The sequence below is a fragment of the Zeus faber genome (genome assembly GCF_960531495.2).
Source record: "Zeus faber genome assembly, chromosome: 15".
In the NCBI taxonomy this organism is placed as follows: domain Eukaryota; kingdom Metazoa; phylum Chordata; class Actinopteri; order Zeiformes; family Zeidae; genus Zeus; species Zeus faber.
The window spans coordinates 26,421,032-26,439,963 of record NC_137194.1 but is presented as its reverse complement, the minus strand read 5'-3'; the positions used below and the strand labels follow the sequence as shown (position 1 = coordinate 26,439,963).

Here is an 18,932-nt window from a genome sequence, read left to right as displayed (position 1 = left end):
TAATAATAATAATAATAATAATATTTCACTTCACATCATGCCAGTCACGTGCTTGATGGGTTTGGCTGCCTCTGCCAAAAAAAAAAGGATCCTCAGGGTGAGATGTAAATTAGTGTCAAAAAAGATGTTGATGAGCAAAACATGCAGAAAAGTGTAGCGTGAAGTTTTTTTTCTTCGATGCCCAAATGGGAAATCATATTCTCTTCCAGAGCAGTACAATAATGTTTTTGTTTTCTTTAAGAATGCCGGAGAAACACGTGGCGGCCGCGAGGCCTCGAAAACAAACCAACACCGACCAAAAAACGACTTTGGCTTCCCCTCGCGGCCCAAGTGCAAAGTGCTGTATTCGTTCAGAAAACACACATACTTTCATACTCTCGACTGCGATTTTTATTTCCACGTTCTTGACAGCAACTCAGAAAATTTAATTGCAGCGATATATCAAGTGTATCCAAAAATAAATAAATAAATAAATAAATACAGATCAAACTCTGAATCTTTCTATTTCTACTTTCATTAAACCAAAGTAATGTAGTTATTGGCGGTTGGAGGTCGTTTTTTGTCTCAACTGGTTCCATTTTCAAGGTAGAGAGCAAGGTTTTAAGGGCAATACATGAGAGCATATATATATATATATATACACATACACACACACACACACACTCTATATAGCCATGGATTTTTATTTTTACAATTCATATTTCAACACTCAAGTGGATTTTTTCAACCAATATGTGACTATTGGGAAACACATGCCTGAAATCGTTCATGGCCCGGGGACCCCACTGTGATCTCTGGTGTCCCCTTGTGGAAGTCTGGGACCCCTGGTTGGGCATCACGGAGTTAGACTACCGTCAACTCTTCGGTTACTAAGTAAGTTTATTCAGCTACATCCAAGATGATTCAGGGTTTTACCCCCTTGGTTACACCTATTCCAACACTTTGCTCATCCTCTACAGAACACAAATAAACATTCAAATGATCATTTGAGGACATTTAGGCAAACATTTGTATTCCTCTGCAGATGCTGTGGGACAGGCTACTTGCTGATATTCTTTGTATAACTCTGAATGAGACCTTGGAAGTACTGCGGGGTGTTTTTCTGAGGCTGAAAAATGATGATGTAGCACTTGGGCAGGAAGTACCAGAGGAGGATGCAGTAGAGGCTGGAGAGCACAGCCATGGCGTTGAGAGTCTGGATGTACTTCCCCTTGTAGACGGCATACTCGGTGGAAAAAATGATCCAGGTAAGAATCAGCAGCAGCAGGCAGAAGGTTATGGCCTTGGCCTCGTTGTAGTTCTTGGGCAGGTCTTTGCCCATGTAGGAGAAGGTGAAGCAGAAGAAACCCAGAGATCCGAGCAACAGAACCGAAATAGAGAACACTCTGAAGTTACCCAAGTCGCAGCCGAGTATGATTTTGTCAGGGTACCACGATGTTTCGTTGTAAGGCTTCGGTAGTCTGGTGGCATATCCGATAATAAACAAAAACACTTGCGTGGCAAGGGCCACTGTGATGACCAGCCACTGCCCGTTGTATTTCATCCACCAGCTGTGGAATTTGGGGAATTTCGTAGTCATTTTGAAGATGCAAATGATTTGGAAGGAGCGCACGACAAAGCAGGCCAGGCAGACGGTGAAGAACAAGATGAACGGTAAAAGCCGTAGGACACAATGGGCCGTGGTCGGTATATCAAAGTAAAAGAAGATGCTGACGCTGCACAGACTGAGGCAGCCCAAGATGAGGAAGCACATGGGACCACCGGCCGACTTGACGACAGGCGAGTCGTAGTTAACGGCCAAGAGGGCGGCGATGGCCAGCGCCAGGCCCACCAGGAAGAAGGTGGCCATCAGGATGAGGACGGACACAGGGTCGGTCAGGGGGACGAACTCGACCGACCTCGGGGAGCAGGAAGTGCTTCCGTCTGTCGACCATTCTGTTTCTTTGCAGCTGATGCAGTCGTAGACGCTCTCTGTTTCACAGGAAAGGTGAGAAAATGTGGAATTAATCTCAGCAGCTGACGTTTCGCCCAACGTTGGGGAAAGCGCGCGGCAAGGCAGTGTACAGTGATCTGTATATGACCTACAAAGTTTTACCTGTGGCGTTCATATAGGTTCCGTTGTGACAAATTTCACACGTAAAGCAACATTTGTGGCTTCCATCTGGCCTCCTCACGTGCCCAGCAGCACAATCAGGGGAACATTTCGAAACTGGTGTCTGTAAAAGTGAAGTAATCAGCACAAGCTCCAGTAAGAGAGAGAGACCTCAGGGACCTGGGATGCTTGGCTCCCCCGTCACATACTTACTTGAATACCTGGAAAATCTGCCTCTTATGTGAGGATTTACTTTAAGGGATACTCCAGTTTTTTGAGGGGGGGTAAATAAGCGTTTTGTCTATTTTACCCAGATTCAGACGAGACGGTCATGACCAATGCATGGCTGCAGAAGGGGTCACCTAGCCTAGCTCCTGTGAAATTAGGGAAATGCACCTTCCAGTGTCTTAAAAGCTCCTTGTTCCTCTTTGTGACGAGTAAACAACAAAAACATGGCCAATATATCTTAGTTGTTGTGAACGCTGCGTGTTAGTGTTAATTAATAGTATTAATATAAATCAATGTCATTTTAAGCCTTGTTGAAATAAGGAAACAGGACCGACTTACCATTCCATTTGCATGCCATTGAATTTTGCTGCTGTTAATGGAGAACTGCACTGATGGATTCTTCCGATAAAAGCCCACGACCTCCGCGTGACCTTTGTTCCAGAAAACTATCGACAGGGAGGCATACTTTGTGTCGCCATTCTGGTCAAACTCAATGCTCTCATTTAGAAGCATAAAGTTGGACTTTTTCAGTTCTGCTAAAACCTGAGGAGTACATTCAAAATATATATTGGAGAGACCATCATAGCTTGCATACAATTTGGTGTGGCCGGTCTTTAAGCCTTAAAAATGTCAAATCTCCTCTTCAAGAACTCACAACATTGTCAGATGGTCTTTACGTTGCACTGGAAAAACGTGGTTGTAAACTGTGCATTTTATCAGCTCTTTTGGCTACATTTGCACCTAACCTAAGAGACTAAAAACAGGAAGTTGCATTGCTTCCTACTGGCAACCTGCTGTATGCAAGTTTATGCTCTGGATGTACTGCAGAAATTGCAAAAATAAGTTTCAAATAAAACGTGATATTGCTGTTGTTCAAAGCATGTAGACGCGTGACTACAATGTCATTTCCCATTTTTGAAAAGGAGATTCAAGATTTATTTTAAGACTTAAACGTTTGCCCCATTGGACTGCATTTATGCACAGCGAGAAGCTGCAGCAGAGTGGTAAGTTTCTCAACAGTAACGTGCTTGGTGAGGTTGTGCTATCAACAGTTATAAATGATGGGAATCAACATTTTAACAAACCTATTCATTGAAACTCTGGTTTTACTACTGACCATGAAGGGATAGACTGTGAGGTTGAGGCATTTCCCTGCTCCGCATTGCAACACGTTGTGTAATGCGTGCGCAACCGCATATGTCGCAGCATAAACAGGGAAATTATATGACGGGTCCTCGGCAATGATCTGTACCGAACTCACACTTGGACATTTACACTCTTGGTTACAGAACCCATTTTCCCTGTCGCTGGCACCACTGTTTTGGCCTTTGGACTTGATGAACTCTTCAAACCCCGGTATGGGCACCATCATTTCAGAAATCCCCAGCACAGTTCCAATGTTTTCCACCCCTTTCTCTTTGGGGAGATGCTTGTCCAGCGCCCAGGTGTCCACCGCGATCCACACCTTCCTGCTGAAATTGAACTTGATCGCCGAATGAACGACATCCAGGGCTCTCATTTTAACAGCAAATACCACGATGACGGATGCCCCGTGAGACTCAATTTCTTTGAACATTTTCAGATAGTCTGTGTTGTGTCTGAGCTGTGCTGTGTACGCCAGGCAGATGTCGGAGTTCATGATGTTGCGCTGAAACAGCTCCAGGCCGTCCTTGCCGTAGGGATCGTCACTGCTTAGGAACACAACCCACTGCCAGTTGAAGAGCTGTATGATCCGAAGGACCACGTGTATGATCTCTTTATTGGATAGAACCGTACGGAGGAAAGAGGGAAATTTCTCTTTTACCGAGAAGACGGAACTTGCGGCTCCATAACTGACCTGGTGAAAGGTGACAGAACAAATGTCAACAGTTACGAGGGATGCGGGCGGCGGTACGACCTTAAGAAGCAGGTCGTGCTTCATGTGTGAACAATGATGACATTAGTGGAATTCCACTTAAGCAAATTCTAGAATATTAAAATCATAAACAAATAAACAAACCAACAGGTAAATATTCGCTGTATTTACCACTGGAATGAGATTCATGGTGAACAATGGGGCCGTTGCCAAAACGTCGGCGCTTTGGAACGGGCCGATCACTCCGATCACTTTGCTCGTGTAGTTGTCGGCTTCCCAGTGAGGCCGCACGGAGCCGCCGCTGGAGATGAGATTCAATATGGCGGGGTAGTTCTGGACTTGTGAGCAGTGGTCGTATATGTCGTAGCCCAGGGACACCCCGGGGAGCAGGGCGCTGGAGTTGTTGATTTGCTCCACGGCGAACCTCATCACTTGAAACATCCGATACAGTCCCGGTTCGATGATCTGGCTGTGGACACGACACTGAAGTTAGCTTCAGCAGTTAAGGGGAAAGGGAACCGTGAGGCTGAAGTTAGCTTCGGATCCGTATCTTCAGATTCAACTTAACGCTGAAGTGAACAGCCGATGCACAGGGCATGTTTTCATGATGCATTCAAATTCCTCGTTATATTTAGACTTTTTATTTCTCTACAAGCAGACAACATAAAACAATGTCTGGATCTGTACTTATAGTAGTCAAACCTGGACAAGACTGTAATAAAAAGCCCATATTGCATTTCTAATACCATTTCGGATTTGTGTAAGTAATGTTCTATTTGTGAAAACAGGAACAATGTTGATTTTGCTGTATTTTTTCCACACTGGCCACACAAAAGCAGGTATATTTCAAGAACGACTGTACTACTAGTTGTAAACACTGGACTTGATTATAAAAAGACGACCATATTGCATTTCTAACAGTTTCTGATTTGTCAAAAAAAACTACTGGATCTCTCTCTCTCTCTCTCACCCACATTGTTCCTGTTTTCACAAATATATTACTTCCACAAATCAGAACTGGTATTAGAAATGCAATATGGGTTTCTTATTATAATCAAGTTCAGGTTTGACAGCTATAAGTACAGTAGTTTGACTACATTAAGTACAGATCTAGACATTGTCTGAGGTGGTCTGCATGTAGGAAAAAAAGTTAAAAAAAATTCTGAGGAATGTGAATGCACCATGAAAACAAGCGCTGTGAAGCTGAAGCTGACTTCAGTGTGGTGCTGGGACAGAGGGATCCACCGCCCTAAGGCAGCAGAACCCCGCGTCTGGGCGAGGAGACTCGGTGATGGAGATGCAGAAACCCATTACTGTGACAACGCGTCAGGACAATTAAAGATGGCTGTAAGTGTCAAATGGCACTACAGTGTAAACATGTACACTCCTATTACTCGATCTATTGCCGTGTTTAAAATCAATATTTCTTTAAAAAAATGTTAGAGACTATATTGAAACGGAAATGTACGGTTATACTACCGTAACAATGTATTTCACAGTAATGGCTTTTTGATAAGAAAATCACAGAAAAAACCCCACTAAATAACATAATAGTTAAAAACAACTAAGTAGGCCATATAGCAGGCATTGTATACTAAAATATTTTAATTAATTATGTCACATTCTCTATGAATGTGTATCAATTCATTTGGTGGTTACAGTAAACTGTCAACATGGGTATGAGTTTCTTCTATGGGGCAACTAGCAGTGGTGGGCGACATACTGAGACATTTTAGTGAAGTAAACACACAAACACCCCGACACAAAATAAATCGTAAAAGATACAAGTACCATGTTGACACTTGGACTTTTGTATATCAGTACCAGGACACACTCCAGATCCAGTTTGCTCTGAATATGTAATATGCTCTGATTTAACAGAGCATATTACATGGCATCAAGTACTACTGCACGTTGTTTTCAGCAGATGAGTGCTCATGCAGATCCTGATTCCAATTTACAAACCGAAAGTCATTAATGAGGACTCTTGAATGAGCAGTTTTATAAATCCAGTCCCAGATAAAAAATAAATAAATAGATAAACACATGGGGTAAAACAAGTAGGTATTTGCTTCGAAATGCATCTTAGTAATTTCCAAGTGATTGTACACTAAGTAAAAACCTTGTTGCACGCATGTAAATGAACACTTACCTGGAGCAATCGATAGCTACTGGTTTGTCATGCACGATCGGACCACTGGTATGATGGATATTGAAAAGCCCACCCAGCAAATAATCTCCTGGCAACCGAAATTCTGACGCTGTACAAGTGCATTCGGGTAAAGCCGACATAAAAAACACCAGCGGCCACAGAGCAACAAGTAAAGGCTCCATTGTCGTTTCCTCCTTTTCCCAAACTGAAGTGGTGCACCAGCCTCTCGTCTGTTCTATTGTCTAGCGACACACCCACTGAGTTCATTTCCATCCGTTCCATTCCATGCATCATTTGTTACGGCTTTTCCAAACATACAATAGATATAGTCGAATGACGTGGGTCATATCTGAGGGAACATTGGGCCAAAGTATTCTCAATTCCCATTAGCCAAATGAGCATTAAGTAAATAGGCCATGTTAAGACGTTTATTATATGGTATATCTGTAGGCCATATGACGTATCAGTCTAATATACCTGGCTATATATTAAACACGTCTTAATTGTACATATGTAATGAAATAAAATACCACCAAACCTGTGCACTCAATGAATATTGACATACAAAAAAGGCTAGTTGGACCCCTCCTTGAGGTGGGTTTATTTCTCATTTAAAGTTTTGTTTACAAAGGATTTAAAATGTTAGAGCTTACATATCCATATACTGCTTGAGGGGACACTGTCTCTTTAATCGCATTTGGAGTGGAAAAAAAAAAAAATTACACTTAGGTTATTAAAATTATTTTTTTGTTTATGACTGGAGCACAGGAAACCAATAACATGCAATTAATGAGACATTGAATAAATCAAATTTAGAATGCAATTAACCAGTTCTTCTACCATTCATTTCAAACAACATACAATGGATTTTAATTCAACACTTGAAATTGTGTGATGACTGGGGGGGAAAAAAAAAGCTCAAAACAATTTTATATTTTAAAATATATATGTACAGTTCCTCAAGACAACCCTTTGAAACATGAACTTTTTACAGGGGAAAAAAAGGTTTCTTTCGATCCCCATACTACAGTGCTGATCAAGGTTTTCATGAAAACAAAAAGTCTCTGGTTACCAAAATAAAAAAGAAAAGTGAAAAAAAAGAAAAAGAAAAAACTACTGCAAACACTTATCATGGGATCCCGAGCATACTGATAAAATGCCAGCAAAAATCTGTTGGGGTGGTGGAGAAAAAGAAAAAACTTTGATCGCCAACCCCTTCATCCATTTGTTATAATAAAAGCTCTCAGATTTTTCTTATGTTTGCTCTGCAAGAGAAAGAAAGAAAGAACAACATTTTTGCTTGGAATGATCTCATGTACTGCAGTAACACACACTGGCTAGTCTACACACAGGGAATGCATCCTGAGACTTCAAGTCATTGTTAGCGCAATATTTCAGAGTGTGAGGGCCTTCTGAGAGAACACCAAACCACTCATTTTGGTTTTCCTCTTACTCGAGTCATTTTGGGATTCATCATAAATTAATCTGCGAGGCGTGGGTGGGGCACCTTGCAGGGACTGGGCTCCAAATGCAGAAATGAAAGCAGTGCAGCTACCTGGTTGGCATCCACGTTTAAGCAACATGCGTCATAAATCATTAAAATAACTGGGTTTGCCGGAGTCCATCTGCCTAAAATTCTACAGAAGCCAAGGCAAAAGGAACAACAGCTCAGCTACGGGCGGCAGGACATACGATCAACTTTCCTACGTCGGCCCAACTAACAAGCCTGAGACCAGATTAGGTGTGAGAGTTTTATTTGTGGCTAAATTTGAATTAAATTACAATTTAATGAAAAATGTGGTCATATTTGGGTTCGGTTCTAAAATACCTGGAGTTTAACTTGAATAGTTACCTACATTTATTTAAATACATTTTATTCAATTCTGCAGCAATATATATGCAAAAAGGATAGACATCATGTGTCGGGTGTGCCAAAGCAGCAGCGAATTCATTCCAAAGACAAAATCATTTCATTCAACCTAAAAGCCTGTTTCCTTCAGATGTCATATTTTACACCTAATGCCATCTCGCTCCAATACTACGAACGTTTCATACAGAAGTTGTTACAAACCAGAAGGTACCAATGTCTTAACCAAAATAACAAAAACAAGCTAATTTGCTTCACTTGGGATAAGGATGTTCTGGAATTACCCCAAGTAACATATAAAGTAAAAAATATATAAAATAAATAAAAAATAATCACTACAATATCTTTCATTGCGAGTCCCTCATGGCCACATTATACTTACCCAACGTGTAACACCAACAACGGAATTAATGTAGACTGAGCCCTAAATGGAACCATCTGACTGAAACACGCCCTTTAATTTTTAAAAAGGCAACGGTTGTCCACTAAGAGCTAGTTCACTGCTATCCTCATTCAACTGATGAGCATTGATGGAGAATCTTAATTTGTATGTTAGTCGTCAGAATAAACCCCCCCCCAAAAAAGAACGATGATAATAATAATAACAACAACAACAACAACAACAACTGAGCTCTGTCAATCCCCAGTTGATCCTTTAAGATACATTTTAATCTCAAATGTGACAGAGGGGGAGGGGTGTGTGGTGTTTTGTTTTTTAACTAGTAAAAGGTTGCCCTGGGTCTTCCTTGCCTTTGTAAGTCCTCTTCCCATGTGTGAACGGAAGGTATCTGTACTTGATCATATGCTGTGGGAGAGAAGTGCAAAAGAAGAAGAATTAGTAGAGGGGTTGAGGGACAGTTTGTTTGCATTCAATAAAAAAATAAACATAAATAAAAAACACCACTGAAGCATCACAGAAACTCAGCCACAGTTGGTCTCCGATCTATAGTAAAGACATTAGAAGAGGCATGGTGACCACACAAACATGATGTTTTGAGGTGTTTCAATTATTGTGATTCCTTCAACCAGCTGCATTTCTACACGGCTCATGGGAGAGGAGGAAGTACATTCTTTGCATTCTTAGCAGACATTCTTTGCATTGCAGATTTTTCTTCTTGCCTGTCAAAGCTTTCTCTTTTGTTTCATAACCACTCCAAATGTGTGTTTGCCTGCTAGCGCTGGCCATGTCATCACACGCTGGTTCAACCAGTGAAAGTGTTGTTTCGGGGTCAGATGCACATGACCTTTTGGTGCACGCGCAGAATGACCATGTGATGAAGCTGAATGTACAGGCGGGCGGAATGTTATTTTCTCTAACAACGGTGTAAGAATGTTCCTCCAGTAGAGTCAGGTTTTGAGGAGGGGTGTCCTACCTTGATCTGTCTCTTCATGGTGATGCAGAACAGCATGATGAAGTACATTACAAGAATGGGCCAAAACACTGGCACGTTGAAGGCGTCGAAGAATGTGCAAATCATGGCAATGACGATGCCTTTTGTTGCTGAATGCCTGGAATAAAAAAAATAATAATACTTAAAAACAAAAAAGATGACAAACTATCACAACCCAATGAAGATTGGCCTTATATGTAAACCGTGAGCAGAGCCAATTGGAGCGTAAATTAATATTTCTGTGAATTTTTCTACAGCCATTTCTGCTTTAAACAGATGGTATTGAATCAGTAAACCAACCACGGCTAAGGCCTAAGTAACTTTTGAACAATCTTTCAGTTCTAAATTCTGCCATTTCCTTTGGCAAACAATGGTCTAAGTTGCAGGAAATTTGGTTCCTGATAAGATAGTACTTTATTTATCCCCCAAAGGAGTAAATTCAAGCCTTGCAGTAATGGTATGCTGTGAATCTAAGCATCATGAACACACAGTTAATGTCTGCATCCTACTGGAGTGATTTGGGCAATTCCTGTATTTAGGAATATATTTTTCTTTCCTTTTTCTTTACTTGCTGTGAGAATGACCGCATTGTCTCTCAAAAAGCAGTGATAATGATAGATTTATGATTAGATATGTCCCAAAGTTCACTAAATACAACACCACCAGCAACGTGAAACGATTTGAGTGGAACCAAAAAAAGATGTATTCAAACACCAGGCAAATTTAAGTTCCAAGGGACTAATGCAAAAATCTGTTTCCTGCATGCTCCGATACTCAAGTGGCCAATGAGATTTGCATGATTCAATGCAAGGTCATGTAAAGTAATAAAATAATAATAATAAAAAAAGTCTATGGCCCAAATGTGTTTTTGCTATTCTATTGTTTAATACTATTACAAATTTGGGAATTTAATACAATGTATGATGACCAAGGCCCATCCAGCGTATGGAGGGATGCAACACATGATACAAAAGCAGCTTGAAGCTTCTGAACGACTGCTTCCTTCAGACGACGACATGTCTTGACCAACCTCAGAATATGAAAAAATCATGCATGGTGCCGAATCCACAACTGAAGTATGTTCAAATATAGTGAATTTATCATGCTAGAAGGTGTGTTTTTTTTTTTTTTTTTTTTTTTTTTTAAGAATCGGTTTACAAAATGTAAACGATTTTATCTCCTTCAATAACAACTTGAGGTATTTGACCCTGACACCCGGCCACAAATTACAATAATCAAACCTTGGATCTGTGGTTCCTGGCCACTCCCTACATTCTCTTACAAATGAGCTTCGCATGACTCGAGCCATGACCACAAAATGTCATGTGAAACAATATCATTTCAAATCTTTCTGCGGATGGGAACCTACTGGAGGCCAGCCGGTCAGGAGTGCTCTTACCAGAATTTGAATTCCGGCAACCTCCTGATGAAAGGTCGGAACTCCTCGTTCTGCTTGGTGGGTAGGGACGGGCCCTCGTCTGCAGGTGCAAACCAGGTTACACACGGCCACGCAGTGGTTAACAAAATATATATCTATCTATATAAAAATTAAAAAAAAAAATCGGTATCTATCTAGAACTATATGTACTAGGCATACAGTAAACAACCAACAACCTAACCAATTAGGGAGGAGGGAGGGTACTACTGAGTACTCATTCTTGGGTACTTGCAGATACCGAGTAACGTTATGAATACTAAGGTTTTCATTTACAATAAAGGTGGAAAACAGAAAGCATCATATTAGCTGTGACAAGTGCACTACCAGTATCTCCTCTGACAGAGTCCATAGGCTGGAACATCACCTTAGGTTGGCATCAGTTTTAGGTATTGGAGCTTGTTTACGAGAACCTGAACACATTATTGGACCAAATTGCAGTACTGGTACCTGTGCATCCCTACAAACAACAATATATACAATACACACAATGTACAAATAATAAAGCTATGCAACAGGATTCTGGACTTGGGTTGTTGTTGTAGGATTTCAGTTGACGAATTTGATCAAAGCCCAACACATCAACATAATGTAATGAACAAGTGTTTCCACTTCCACTTTATTTATTCAGCTGTGGTGCATCATCACAGCTACAACATATGCACCACAGCTGTGTGCACTAAAATAACACTACACTTAAGAAAATCGTCTTCCTGAATTTCCCCACAGCAATTAATAAAGTGTTATGTTATGAGTATAAATATGTACCTATACAAACATTGGAAATTTTGACAATTGCCTTTGTCATATAAACATGTCCAAAAGTCATTTTTGTTTGGAGTCATTTTGGAGAGACTTGTAGTAACATAATACAATCACAATCAACAGGAGTTTATCAAAGAAGCCGTATTGCTGTGCCAGACTCACCTTCTTCAAGCAGTGAAGGATCCACTTTCGGTGATAGAAAAGCGATGAACAGGTTTAGATGGTATATACCCAACGCGTATGTTACTATATACCAGCCCTGAAAAGCAGCACAGAGAACATAAGCAGGTCAGGAGGCTGATACGAGATGACGGCACAGATAAACAGAAACCTTCCTTAGAAGAACTTCCTGTGTACCCACGGACTCTGATCCCAAGAGTTGATCACGTGATGTGGAAATGATGCCGTTTGCTTGCATTTCAGCAGTGTGCATGAGTGTAGTGAGCTAGCGACCTTAAGCTCGGTGTCATATGATCTGCCACAAGACAGAGATGCTCTAGCCCGCACTAGCCTGTCAGTATTATTATTATCATTATCATTAGATGAGTCAGGCCACCATTATGAACTTGGCTTTTTTTGTTTGAGTTGGCAGCTAAGACAGACAGTGTCTGTTTCCTTGTACTACAGGACCAAAGCACAATTAACTATGCATTTTTATTCTATCTACAACAGATTATGCACCCATGTGTCCAGATTATAGACCCTAAGTTTCATTCACATTCCTGTTTCACAGTCACATTGACTGTTTGTTTAGGTCTATTATATTATTTGCCCTCTCCTTGATTTTATTAGTGTAGCCTAGGGCAGGGGTTCTCAAACTGTGGGTCCCGACCACCCGGGGGGTCGGCAATAGTTTTATGGTTTATAGTTTTAATTTAACTGAAATAATTCAGTTAAATTATTCAACAGATGGACAAAAATGAACTTTTCTGTAGGCTACATTACATTTTCCATTTATAAGCGAGACTGAGAGAAAGTCAGCCTACATGCCTGTGTGCGTGTGTCTGCATTGAGCGTCCCTGTAACCATAGCAACCCACTCTCCCACTCCTGCCCCCGCAGGAATTGGGGAGACACTTTGCTGTCAGAAAAGCTGCTGCTGTGCTGACTCTGCGCAGCATGCACAGGAATAAATTGCGATATGATAGAAATGTATATATAGTTCAATTTACAAGCTTTAAACGATCAAAATGTGGGACATTCCCTCTGGTTGAAGGACAATTGGTCAAAATGCGGGTCTGTCCCACACAAATCAGGATGTTTGGTCACCCATCAAGCTATATGGACGATGTTGGACAATATATGGTTCAACGCCGCACAATTGCAGTATTTTATTCAAAGTCTACTCAGTTGGGGCGCCAACAACACGGAGGTTTGTACCTGTACTTAACTATGCTGTTGTCAGATGAACATCGGCGAGTCAGAGTAATGGGGTCACGAGACTTTTGGACTTTTTTCAGGGGGTCGCCAGCCAAAACTTTGAGAACCCCTGGCCTAGGTCACCGCGCAAAAATAAACTTGTTGATTTTTTTTCTCAACAGTGGATTTCATTAATCAAACTATTCATGAATAACAGAATGAAAAACGTCAGCATACTAAAACTTGACTGTGGACCCAGGAACACTTTGGGGAAGGTGCGGTTTGTTTGTAAATAATGAACATGGAATGACCAGTTGAAAAATTATACATAGCCTAAGAACAAATACATAGCATGAGAAACAAAGAACAAAAAACTCCTGACCAGTGTACACCTGTACAAATTAAAGCGTGTTAGATAATTTGGGAAATATAACTGTGAAAGGCAAAACCATCTGCCTGGTTGTTTACCTGCAATATGTACACTCTGATCATGTAGATGCCAGTGAATAGTAGAGTGGCTGCCCATCGCACTGCATAGAACGGTGTTGACTTGTCCAGCCATGACTGATAGACCTGGTAGAGCAAAAAGAAAAAAACATTAAATAGTTTATCATTGTTAAGATTTGGAGAAAGTCAATATTAGCATCTAACATTGTTAAGTTCGACAAATTCAATGACACTTAAGCTCATTTGATTTAATTTACTACCACACATTAGTACTGTAACGGATCGTAGTTGATCCGTATGGTACGATTTGCATGAAATTTAGTTTGTTATAAACGCGGGAAATTGAACATGATACAAGTTTCTTATTGGAATTTAATTTAGTAACTGGGGGTGGATCTAATCATATTTTTTCATTCACTACCACCATGAACGTATCATGTGTGCCTCATATTGCACTTTAATTTAACAATTGAGTATTGAATATTTTATGTATTTTAAGATTGTATTTAAACATTGGACATCTTGTATGTTCTTTTCATTTACGGCCATGGACAAAAGTTCCTTGCTTTAAGTGTTTTACAGAATAAATGGAAAGCAAAGTTATATTTGTCTCCCTTTTTTCTTTCTTCTTCTCAAACCTGTGATACAATCCGAACAATGACTTTTGTCATCCATTGCACCCCTACTATACATTCAATATGTACTACATGCAAAATCTGAACTAGCAATTAAATTCTGCTCCTGGCACAGTTTTAGACTGTTTCCCTGATATTGCATGTCATAGTATCATCTCAATATTCACTCAGCAAATTCTTGCATATTCTAGTTTAAATAAGTTGGAGTGTAAAAATGTGTCATTTCAGAATCAGAATCACACTTTATTGGCCAACTATGTCTACACACATACTAGGACTTTGACTGATTGGTTGTCAGTGACTCTCAATTTTCATACAAAACCTGTAGTAAATGGTAAAAGCGAAGCAAAGTTTAATAACTAAAGTTTAATATAGGAGTATTTACAATGAGTGCAACATGGAAGCAGCATATCCAAAAGGTAGAGTGTGCATGATCATACTAATGATGAATAGGAATAGTAAATAAATATTGAATATTTACAGTTTAAGTGATAAAAATGCAAAGTTTGCGGCTTGATTAATTGAGGTGGGGGATTACAAGTTATCAGTTAAGAAGCGGTGGTGCCGTTTTTTAATTTACACACCCTAATAAAATTGTCAGATTAATGATTAACAGGAATGTAGGAGATTGTTCGGCTTGGTCAAAGATGAAATACCTGTCCGAGACGTGAAAAAAAGGTAGCGATTGCAGATGGCTTCCCATGGATCGATTCCCCAGCACTGTCCCCTTCTGACATCCTGTCTGGGAGAGAAAACCACCTCAAATTATTCTGTAGAACTTCTCCAGAATCACGGCCATCTATCCGCTACGGTCATCTGGCCATCACAAGGGTTTACCAGCAGCGCAGACATCAGCATACTGACAGGTACTATAATCCCCATTTTTCATGGTTATGGAAATTAAAAAGGTATTAAAGAGCTCTAGTGATCCTTTAGAGACATACAGTGGCAGTTAGATATAAATGACAAAATGTGAATAAAAATAAACATTTGTTCCTTCACACGCATGCGCACACACGCATGCGCACACACACACACACACACACACACACACACACACACACACACACACACACACACACACACACACACACACACACACACACGAAAACTGTATTATCTATGTGTAAGATAGAATAGAAGTTGTACATGCCTAGATTGTGTACATTTTTTCAGGACGAGTATTTACTTAAAACCTGTCCAGGTGTGAGCCTGCATAGATGTTTGTTGTCTTGGCACAATATAAAGACTGGAGGCCATTTCTCTTCTACAAGTTTAAAAAGGGCCAAAACCACAAATGACCATTGGAGTTGTTTATAGCATTATCTGATGTCAGCCTGTGTGTACTGAACAGTGTTCTTTTGCTTTAACTTTTTTTCTGGAAGAAACATGTATAACAACAGACATGACCCCATTGTTTGGGCTACAGCATTGCCATGGGGGAATTTAAAATTCCCATGTCAGAAGTGCTTATGGAAAAACAGTGAATAATAATAATAATAATAATAATAATAATAAAAATAATAATAATACCATTAAGTAGGAAAAACTTGCCTGGTGTCTATAACCATGGTTCACCAATTATATGGTGGGTGACTTTAGCTTCTTCATATCAGACAGTTTGACAGAGAAGTTTAAAGGCATACATTTACCTTGCAGATGCAAGTTATGGTAAGGAAATTAAATAATAACATATTTGTATTGTATATTTGTCATTTGTGTTGTATGTATAGACTGTAAATGTATATTAATCTACAATATATCAATCTGTATGTTCATATTTTAATTTATCATACTACATTGAGCCCCTTGCACAACACACACACTGTACATTTTTAAACACTGTACAGACATAGATATAAATTATATTATGGATATTTTTTGCCTGTATTAGCTTATCGTATATATATTTTTCTCGTTAAGATGATTTGAGCCCTTGTGTGATTTCACTGCACCGTACTTGTATGATTGAATGTGACGAGTAAAAACCAAAACCACACGATTGTTCAATAAGAAATGAATAAAAAAAGACGCCGAGCCGTTCTAGGTTATATGGAATTGGATCAATAACCAGCTTGATACTCAAACCAGTCATCCAGCCGGCACAGACCGTTAACGACGTTTCAGTTTTCTAACATGAGCTAACGAGGAAGCCCCAAAAAGAGCTAACTAGCCACCTCATTATAATTCACCCATTTCCCCCAAAACACCGTCGACCTCTGGGTTGTGTAGTTCTGGCAAAGCCGCGTTTGGCCGAAATCTTACGTGCGTTGTACCATTACATGACTACATTTCCCATAAATCCCCGGAAGCGACCCATCGAAACCAGAAGCATCGCACATTGTAGTCCATACCCTCGTTCTCCTAACCGTGAACACTGCGCGTTTCATGTCGGCTCGGACTACTATTCCCAGCATGCATCTGGATAATTTGACAACTCACTTCCGGAGATACGGCACTCGGCTAGCAACGGAGTCTCTTCAGCTAGCTAGAAATCATACCCACTATCTCAGAACCACATTTACACATGAAGCCCAATAACGATTTCGCCTTTTTGTCGCCATATTTATACTGCGGTGTTTTGACAATTATTTTTTGCTTCCACCGAGAGTAGAAGCGCCACTTGACAGCCTTCCTTACCTGGTGTAGCAGCTGTGTCTCTCCCCGGCTCGACCTACCTAACTAGCTAACTAACTGCTAACTCTGTGCAGGCTAGCGGTGGGAACACGTCAGTACTTCCGGGAGGTGTCGATGATGCGGCAGGCAAGACAGTCGAGCTCCGAATGGATCATAGATCGCACACGTGATAGCGTTCCGCCTTGAATCGAATCAGATAAATCAATCATATATATATACATGTACTCGTTCAGATGATTTGAGATCTTATATGATTTCGCTGCACCGTACTTGTATGATTGAATGTGACGAGTAAAAAACAAAACCACAGGATTGTTCAATAAGAAATGAATAATTATATAACGAATGAATTAATATATAACGCGCGCGCGCACACACACACACACACACATATATATATATATATATATATACACACACCTATATATATATATATATATATATATATATATATATATATATATATATATATATATATATATGTATGTTGAATATCAAATTTGAGAGTCGTAAATTTTTTCATATATGTATAATTCGTATGGACATAAGCCGGGGTCTGATCAGCCCTGGCTGGGTCACCTGGATGTATGATGTTGAAAGACCCGAAACACCCAATGATTCCAGGAACATCACTGATGATGTGTCCAGAGGCATCAGCAGATGTATTTACACAGCGAACACCCTGAGTCATCAGTGTCAGCCAGGAAGGACTGGATGACAACAATGAACAGTGTGGTGACTACTGGAGAGTCAATGACAGCTAACCAATCTGTGTCCTCTGAGAGGAGGACGCCCAACTAAGGTACAATGAACCCAAAGGAAAGATACCCCAAGAGGGAGGATGAGCACCCCAGTCGGACGGACACAACGGTAACAGACTCAGGCAACAGACAAATGACTATGCGCATGCAGTGTACATGTGGTAAAGTCTGCAAGAACACCCGCGGCTTGAAGATCCACCGAGCGAAGATAAAGTGTTCAGTGGGAGCAGAAGCAACACAGGCGTTCAACCTGATGAGATGCAGGAGGGGCCAAGCCCAGATTCACCCCATAGTGCCCAGAACCTCCAAGTGTTGTCGACTAATCCCCCAAGCATTAAGTCGGACCGGAGGCGGATTGAATGGCCTGCAGCTACCATGACGTCACTGTGGAAGCAGTTTGATGACGATGCCGACCAAATTCTGGAGGCAATGGCGAAGGGAGGGGCCGGCCAGAAACTTCAAGCCATGACAACGATCATCTATCGCAGCTGAACGGTTAGGCGAGGAGGAGAGGAAAGGCTCTGGAACATCTTACTCAAACAACCAGAGAGCTGTGAAGATCCACAACATCAGGAAGGAGATGAAAGCCCTGAAGTCCCAGCACAAGGTGGCAGGAGAAGAGGAACGCATTGGCCTGGCCCAGTTGATGTGCATCCTATGGAAGAAGATCAGAGTTCTCCGCCGGGCAGAGTGGCATCGGCGGCGGCGACGTGAGAGGGCAGACATACAGCGCCCCCGAAAGAGAGCAGGAGCTGGGAGAGTGCAACATCCTTATACATCCCCCTGAACCGGAAGTGCAGTTTGACATGTCAGAGCTGCAGTTGAAGGAAGTCAGAGAGGTCGTCCGCAAAGCAAGAGCTAGCTCTGCTCCAGGACCATGTGGCACTTCTTACAAAGTGTACACAAACTGTCCCAAACTCCTACTGCGCCTATGGAAAATCCTGCGAGTCTTCTGGAGAAAAGGGAAGATCCCAGATCAATAGCGAGTGGCTGAAGGGGTGTGGATCCCGAAGGTGGAAAACTCCACCCAGATAGACCAGTTCCGCATCATCTCCCTGCTGTGTGTTGAGACGAAGATCTTTTTCAGTGCGATTTCCAAGCGGCTGTGCACCTACCTGACTAAGAACACCTACATCGACACATCAGTGCAGAAGGGCAGCATTTCAGGAATGCCGGGCTGTGTGCAACATACTGGTGTGGTGACACAGTTAATTCGGGAGGCCAGAGAGAACAAAGGCAACCTGTCAGTATTATGGCTTGACCTGGAAAATGCATTCGGCTCCATTCCACATAAGCTAGTCCAGCTCAC

The 18,932-nt window shown here is 41.1% G+C and overlaps 2 protein-coding genes across 3 annotated transcripts; both read right to left on the bottom strand.

Moving 5' to 3' along the window:
* Positions 1–1,039: 1,039 nt before the first annotated feature.
* tas1r2.2 (taste receptor, type 1, member 2, tandem duplicate 2) lies at positions 1,040–6,509 on the bottom strand (the record flags this gene model as incomplete). The annotated part of the gene is made up of 5 exons (XM_080015334.1): positions 1,040–1,971; positions 2,752–2,863; positions 3,582–4,157; positions 4,347–4,644; positions 6,328–6,509. The coding sequence occupies 5 exons, from the start codon at positions 6,507–6,509 to the stop codon at positions 1,040–1,042; spliced, it is 2,100 nt and encodes a 699-aa protein (XP_079871460.1).
* A 392-nt stretch (positions 6,510–6,901) lies between these two features.
* On the bottom strand, positions 6,902–16,940 carry rer1 (retention in endoplasmic reticulum sorting receptor 1). 2 transcript variants are annotated; one of them, XM_080014886.1, is made up of 8 exons: positions 16,866–16,935; positions 14,882–14,967; positions 13,612–13,716; positions 11,948–12,044; positions 10,985–11,063; positions 9,568–9,703; positions 8,945–8,999; positions 6,902–7,592 (listed from the first exon to the last, which is right to left on the bottom strand). In XM_080014886.1, exons 2-8 carry the CDS (start codon positions 14,960–14,962, stop codon positions 7,582–7,584), a joined length of 564 nt encoding a protein of 187 aa, XP_079871012.1. In that variant the 5' UTR covers positions 14,963–14,967; positions 16,866–16,935; the 3' UTR covers positions 6,902–7,581. The 2 variants fall into 2 exon arrangements, with proteins under 2 accessions (XP_079871012.1, XP_079871011.1); XM_080014885.1 differs by lacking the exon at positions 6,902–7,592 and having other exon boundaries at positions 8,070–8,999; positions 16,866–16,940.
* Positions 16,941–18,932: the final 1,992 nt, after the last annotated feature.